This window comes from Primulina huaijiensis, chromosome 8 (assembly GCF_012295235.1).
Source record: "Primulina huaijiensis isolate GDHJ02 chromosome 8, ASM1229523v2, whole genome shotgun sequence".
In the NCBI taxonomy this organism is placed as follows: domain Eukaryota; kingdom Viridiplantae; phylum Streptophyta; class Magnoliopsida; order Lamiales; family Gesneriaceae; genus Primulina; species Primulina huaijiensis.
Window position 1 is genome coordinate 5,811,708 of NC_133313.1, and position 8,289 is coordinate 5,819,996.

General features: G+C 36.6%; 1 protein-coding gene across 1 annotated transcript; it reads left to right on the plus strand.

Moving 5' to 3' along the window:
- Positions 1 to 4,609: 4,609 nt before the first annotated feature.
- Positions 4,610 to 5,149, plus strand: LOC140982023 (uncharacterized). Its single transcript, XM_073448440.1, has 2 exons — positions 4,610 to 4,820; positions 4,878 to 5,149. The coding sequence occupies exons 1-2, from the start codon at positions 4,610 to 4,612 to the stop codon at positions 5,147 to 5,149; spliced, it is 483 nt and encodes a 160-aa protein (XP_073304541.1).
- Positions 5,150 to 8,289: the final 3,140 nt, after the last annotated feature.

The following is an 8,289-nucleotide window of genomic DNA, read 5'->3' on the forward strand; positions in this document are numbered from 1 at the left end:
TTTTTTCAACGCACATCTTTTGGTACCTAATCTATATTATTTTGATTTGATATTTTCTTGTCGTTTTCCCCATCTTTTTTTCTTTTTTTTTTTTCCATTTCTTTGATTTTATTATCATTGTTAGGATTTTTAATTAATTATATATTCGTACTTCTTTACTAAAAATAAATGGAACAAGATTGAAGAGTTCTGTGTCATCTCTAGCTAAATTCACGACAACATAGTTCTCAAATAGCATATAAAATTATTTCTTTTTATAAAAAGATTATATAAAATTACGAAACAACGGTTTTGTCCGTATGAACAAAAATATAATTATACCAACTTTTTTCCCTAGCCATTAGGGTTGGCTTCATGTATCTCCAAGTTTGAGCCGCACTTTCATTCTTTGATTTGTTCGTTGATTCTCTTTTCTCGACACTATGGATCAAGATGAAATGGCACGTTTGATAAATGATTTGAAACTATCTTTTATTGAATAAGAGGAAACTGTTAATCTCGATGACGCAGATATCCGGATCGAGGAGGAACGTTTATCACGATGCTTGGTGGAAAAAGTTCTGTAGTCAAATACCATTAATAGAGAAGCGTTCCGTCAACAGATGCCTCGAGTTCTTCAGACAGAACGATGAATTGTCATAGAAGCCACATGTGATGACACGTTTGTTTTTTAGTTTAATTCTCTTCGTGATAGGGCTCGAATATTGGTAGAAGGCCCATGGAATTTCTCGAGAAACCTTATCATTTTTAAGGAACCTACTGGCTGGAATACTCCACGATCTACGTTGTTCGACGAGTCCACTATCTAGGTACAACTTCATAATATTCCTCTAGCGCTCATGTATGAGATTCTTCTATTGAAATTAGGTCGACATATAGGCACGGTTGTGGAACTGGACAAGGGCGAAAATGGTTCTTTCCTGGGGCGCTTCTCCAGAATACGGGTGCGTATCAATATTACACATCCGCTGAGGAAGTGTATCCATATTAATACTATGAGGGATGAAGAGGATGTATTTATCTTACTGGCTTATGAACGACTACCGAACTTTTTTTACACATGTGGGAGACTAGGGCATTCTTGTCGGGAGTGTGTTGATATACTTGCAGATAAGGTGAATATCGCATATGGTATTTGGATGCGTGCCTCGTCTCATTTAGGCGGAGGAAGAAACTCTTGGGGCAGTGAAGCTCGGTCTGAGAATACTAGCAACGAAACAAACCCACATGATGTTTCGAAGCATCCAGAAGATCGGAACTTGATCAAGATGGTAATGGGTGGAACTTCCTTTATGTCCAGTGAGGATCCCAGACACACAACAATACATAAAAATGTTATAAGTCAGGACCAGACTAATGTAGAAGATCGGGCATCCCTGGCTGAATCAAATTTAATTAGTCTACATTAGTCAGGACCAGACTAATGTAGACTAATGGTGTGTGTCGATAAAATCATACTCACATGGGCATATTGATTGTATTGTTCATGAAGCAGAGGATGAGTGGCGTTTCACAAGCTTTCCGGGAGGCACTCGAGGTATGTGAACTTCAGGATCTTCGCTGTAATGGTGAGTTCTTTACACGGGTAAATAGAAGAGATCTCAATAATGTTATATTTGAGCGTCTGGATCATTTTATGGGTGACTTGAATTGGCACCTACTTTTTCCTGGGGCTAGTGCGACCTCTTTATGTTATTTCCGCTCAGATCACATACTAATATGTATGAAGCTTCTTGGGGAACAGAATCATACCCGAGCAGGTAATGGGATTTTCAGGTCGATTTTCAGGTTTGAAAAAGGTTGGTTAATGGAGGATGATTGTAAAGAGGTGATTGAGGGCGGATGGTAACCAAGATATCAATGTTCTTCTCTACTAGAGCACATGAATTCGTGTAAAAAGGCTATGATCCAATGGGATACAACAAACTTCGAAAGTTCCCTAGGCGACTACGAACACAAAGAGAAAATTTGGATAAGCTCCGAACAAGTACCTAATGGAGCTATCACTCAGATCAAATAAAAATGTTAGAAACAGAAGTTGATGAACTTGCCTCAAATGAGAAAATGTATCGGAGACAATAAAGTAGAATATCTTGGCTTAAGGATAGAGATCGAAATACACGGCACTTCCATTCCAAAGCCACTGCTCGTCGAAGACAGAACTCCATTCTTGGATTGGTCTCAATCCATGGTGATTGGTGTACAGGGGATAGAGGGATGTCAAAGATTGTGATGGATATTTTGAAATTTTATTCACAGCTTCCAACCATTCTGAGGATGAGATTGAACGTGTTCTTGAAACAGTTGTTCCTAAAGTGGATGCTCAGATGAACCAGTCTCTGTGTGCCATTTTTATAGAAATTGAGGTTAGATGTGCATCTTTGATATGCATCCGGATAAAGCCCTTGGCCCAGATGGATTTATCTACAGTATTTTTTCAAAAATTGTGGGTTGTAGTTGGTCAGGATGTTACAGATGCAGTTATCCGAGTACTAAATGAGGGAGATTCATTAGAGCCTTGGAATGAGACACTTGTTACACTCATTCCTAAGATAAAAGAGCCACAACTGTTAAAAGATTTCAGACCGATCAGCCTCTGTAATTTCTGTTACAAAATTGTCTCTCGAGCCATCACTAATCGATTCAGACTCGTTCTTTCAAAAATTATTGGAAACTCTCACAGTGCTTTCATCCCCGGAAGCTTGATTACTGACAATATCATAGTGGGTTTCAAGATCTTGCACAAGTCGAGGAACAGGAAGAATGGCCGAAGTGGTTATGCAGCCCTCAAACTATATATGAGCAAGGCTTATGATAGGGTTGAATGGGATTTCCCGGAGAAGATAATGGCACGGCTGGGATTTGACTATAACTGGACAAAGAAGGTGATAAATTGTGTTACATATGTCTCATATTTCTTTCGAGTAAATAAGGAAATTGTTGGACCCATTAAGCCAGGTCGAGGTTTGCGACAGGGGGATCCTCTCTCGTCTTACTAGTTTGTCTTATGTGCACACAGCTTATCTACTCTCATTGATGCATATGAAGCCACAGGGTTATTTACAGGGGTCAAAATTTTGTTTGCCAGTCCATCAGTGTCTCACTTGTTCTTTGCAGATGATAGTCTGGTCTTCTTCAGAGCAACTATGGAGGAAGGAGCACGTGTCAAAGAATGTTTGTCTCTTTATGAGAGGGCATCTGGGCAACTCATTAACTATGATATGTCAGCCCTCTCCTTTAGTCCCAATACCAATCCATTTCTTGTGGGCACGATTAAGAACATATTGACTATTCTATTGTCCATCAGCATGAGTTATATTTGGGCCTTCCTACAGTGTCTCTGAAAAATAAGAGGCTTCAATTTATATACATGATCGAAAGAGTTGTGAAACGGATACATGGGTGGAGTAATAAGTGCTTCTCAGCAGGAGGAAAAAGAGTGATGATCAGGTCAATTTTACAAGAAATTCCTACATACACGATGTCTTGTTTTAAATTACCTACTCTGGTATGTGAAGATATTGAAAAGGAATGTGCAAACTTCTGGTGGAGTATAGATAATGGCAAGCTAAAAATGCACTGAAGATCTCGGGACTTTTTTGTGTCAACTGAAGAGCCGGGGTTGTCTAGGGTTCAGAAAAGTGACTGAATTCAATCGAGCCTTGCTTGCAAAACAGCTATGGTGCCTCATTCGTTTCCCTGACTCCTTAGCTGCTCAAGTGCTAAAGGGAAGATACTTTCGACATGAGTTGCTGTTAAAGCGGGTTTGGGGAGTGATCCTTCCTACATATAGAGATCAATCCTCTGGAGCAAAGAAATTCTGATGCGAGGATTATTATGGAGGGTTGGTGATGACAAGTCAATAAACATCTTTGAGGAGCACTGGATTCCAACCATGCAGTCCAAAATCAGTAAGCCGATGGTTCCTTGGGAGAACGGTGTCACTGTAACTATTTTCATAAAAGAAGAAACTTGGGATGCCGATCTACTCTACTCCGGTTTCAACCAATATGTCACTGGAGAATCCTCAAGATACCACTATCTACCGCAGGAAAGTGTGATGCTCTATATTAGCGTTTTGATGTGAAGGGCAAATATTCGGTGCGAGATGGGTGCCGTATTGAACGCGGTCTATTCGACCCACCAGTGCATCAGTCAACACACCCATGTGAAGATTGGTGGTCCTTTATCTTGAGCCTCTCTGTTCCACCTAAGGTCTGGCTATTATGGTGGAGTATTTCTCATGATTGTATCCCCACTAATCATAATCTAAATTGTCATCCATGTGTCAGTCAGTGAATCTTGTACGATGTGTAATTTTCCCATGGATTCTTCCTGTCATGTTCTATTCTTCTGCCCTGCTCTTAAAATCCTATGGAAGAACACTCTGTTCCAGCATGTCTTAAGAGAAGCTTCTCGAACCACCACTATGGAGATATGTCTATGGTTGAAAGACCAAATGACCAAAGAGGAGTTCAAATATCTAGCAATACATACATGGGCAATTTGAAGAGAAAAACAGAAATTTCTTCGTGGTGGCAGGAGGAAACCGATGACCGAAAATATCCCATGAAGCTCTGCAATGCTATCTGAATTTCAAAAGACACGAATGAAGGATACAATCGCCTGCCCATCTGAGCGAGGAAGCCAAGAGAAGACTTGGAAACCACCAAGGTCATCCACTCTCAAACTTAATGTAGATGCAATTGTGGATGAGGATCAGAATCTATATAGCGTTGGTGGAGTAGTTCGTGACACTCAAGGCCAGCTACTATTGGCATTCGGGAAACAAATTAATCAACCAATTTCTGTAGCTCATGGTGCATTCCTGGCAATATGAGAAAGCATTAAACTGCTTTTTGATAAATGTTTTCAAGATGTTCAAGTTGCATCAGATTCACTTTTGACGGTGCAGGCAGTCATCACCAAACAGGAGTATCTTAGCTATATTGGATTTTGTACGGCGGAAATAATAAAGAACTTGAAAGCACCTATGGTTTCTGATATTATTCATGAACGAAGATCGGCTAATAAAGTAGCACATCATATTGCTCATTTTATTTTGTCCTCCCCTTCATCTTTTGTTTGGGTGAATGGTGAATTTCCTTTCTGGTTGCTTAAGCTCGTAATTGACGATTATTTGCAATAATATTATGAGCTTTTGACCCTCAAAAAAAAATAATTATACCAAAATTTAAACTCCAACTCCCTAATGCTTAATAGTGTAATAATACAATGTTTGATGTGATAGACGAAAGAATAATTGTTTACATATATCTGTTTCATTCAACGCTTGATTCAAGTTTTATAAATGATTATATATTTTTAATTATAAATCATTATATTATTTGTTTATATATATTGATTATTATCCCAATATCATTGATCATTTATTATCTCATCCTGAAACTAAAAGATGTTGTATTTGAATGGATGAATTTGATGATAGAGATTTCAAATCCATAATAACAAATTCATTTGTTTGTTTGGGCAAATCGACTTGGCAAAATATTTTAAATCTCAAATAGTTATTTTTCAAGTAATTTTTGTGAATTTCAAATTCATCTCAATATAAAGTTATTTTAAATTCTCTCCTCAAATGCTTCCGCAAATCTAATCAGTTCATTCCAAACACAAACTAAGAGATTTTAGCTGAGGGCCGAAACTTTCACATCTGAATCAGGGTAGATTGTATTTTTCATAATGAAGTTTTATTTGGCTAATGGGCTTTTTTTTTTTTTTTTTTTTTTATGTGTGATGTATATCGAGAATTTGAATAAATGATTTAAATTACTAGAAATATATTATTATTAGTCAATACCAAATTGACACATCGGCCTTATTCTAAAAGGTTGCTTCTCGGGGCTATTAGCTATGTTTGGGTGGGCTTTTTGGCTCTGATTCCGGTAATAAGAATCAAGGAAAACTTGATCCATGTACAATTATATTCATCGAAGGTGAAAATTTAGGCTAGATGATATTTGGATTTAGGGGTTTTCATCGGTTGGGTCGGTTCGGTTTTCGATTTTTTATTTCGATTTTCGGTTTTACAAATATATAATCCGATATCCGACCCATTTTTCTTCGGTTCAGTCCGGTTCGGTTTTCTACCGAAATGGTTCGGTTATTTCGGTTTTGATACAATTATTTAAATTAATAAGATAAATATATTGTAAAATATAATATCTTATCTTTTTACATGATTTCTTAGGAAAACATTTAAATATAAAATCTAAATGAATTACAAAAACAACAATTAGCTAAATATTATTCAAAATAATTCATCATTCACTGATATCATCTCAAAAAATATATAATAAAAATAAATTATTAATTTAATGAAATTTCGGTTTTCTCGGTCTCTGTTCAGTTTTGAAATATATAATTCGAAGTCGAACCAAATAAATTTCGATTTTAACATTTATATCTGAATTATAAAATTCGGTTTTCGGTTCGATTCAGTGTTCGGTTTTTTTGGTTTGGATTTTCGGTTTTATCCGAAGTTTGTACACCTCTACTTGGGAGAATGTGTAAATTAAATTACAATTTCGTTATTTTAAATAATTAACTAATATAAATATAAAATAAAAGATATGAAAGGATAATATTGTAATTTTTTATTCAATGGTTTGAATTTTGATTGATATATGAAAGAAATAATGAATGAAAGAATGAATTGATTAGAAATAAATAATCAATGAACAAAATGGTAAGAAATCAGATTCCTTTTATAAGTTACCAAACATAACAGTAAGGTAGAAATAACAGCGAGGTAGAAATTCATTCAAGATTTTAAATGAAACAATTGCTTGTCCATAAATTGGACTGACTCAGATTTTGAACCTCATGAGTCATGACAAGGTCCAAAGTTCCAAAGGGCACAAAAATAATGTGAGGGCTCACACAATGACAAAGCAGATAAGTCGTCATTCTGCTTGTCTGGTCGTCTTAGTCTTAGAAGAGCACATGCAGTATGCATGTTATGATGGAGCTCCGGCCACTCAATTTTGGGCATGCCACACTCTAAACACCATACGAACCTTAGTCAAGTCGCTACTAAGCACGGGCGGAGGCACTTTGCTTTTCACCCAGGCTTTAGCCCGGGTGGTTCTAAATTTTTTTAAAAATTTTATATGTAAATTTTTGTATAATTTTGGATAAATTTGATATTAGCCCGGGTAGATCAATTTAAAATAGTAAAAGATTTTAGATTTTAAAATTCTAGTTCGGGTAGAATTGTAATCCTGGCTCCGCCACTGCTACTAAGTACACCTAACCATCGTGCTATGAGACCCGCGTCTTCTACCAGTTCGCACATTCGGCTTTTAGACAAACTTATATGAAGCTTGGAAATACTTCACAATCGATCATGACTAACATGCCAAGGCGACTATAATTATTATTACCTCCCACGTTGTTCTTAATGGTGAGGGATCGTTCGCACCATGACACAAATTAAATGATGCACACTAGATCTCGAAGTCTCATCTCACTCGCTATTTCAATGCCAAGGTGATTGCTTTTGTGAGTAAGCCAATCAAAGTCAGATGACATTCACGTATAAACACATTAGCTCTAATAATAGGCAGAATTTTTCAGAAAAATAAAAAAGTCATTGATAATTATTGATAAATCATTCAAACATATCATAAATAATATCAAATTCTACGAAGGCTCATACTACTAAAATGCTTAATAAATACATCTCTCGGCAAACACTACAATAAAATTGTTGGTCCCACTTACGGTAATTTGAGATAATAAAACCCGAAAATAAAGAATAAAATGGACACCGAGATTTACATGGAAAACCCCTAAGAATTATTAGGGTAAAAACCACGGACAAGATGAAAAGAATTTCCACTATAATATTTTGTGGTGTACAACTCACTCACTGTGTTTCCAAAGAGAACACACACTCTCTCAATACAGGAGAACAAAACACCTCACAAATATTATAGAACTAAGCACTCAAATGCTTATAAGATGAGAGAAAACTCGAAGAAGGGATAATGTCAGAATGAAGGGGGGAGCTCTATTTATAGAGTCTCCTGTCAGTGTGAAGACGCGTATAAAACGCGTCTTCTGAAATTTCCACGAAATTTCATTTCAACAGATGCGCAGTCCACGTTTGTTTTTCTTTCTCAAAGTATGCAATTCATTCTTACCAACTTTGGCCCCATCTTATTTGAAAACTCTTGCCGACATTTCTCCCACTTGAAGATTTGATTGAGAATCAAACACATCTCCACACATCCTTTCAATCTTGCCATTACTTTTTTTTTTTTA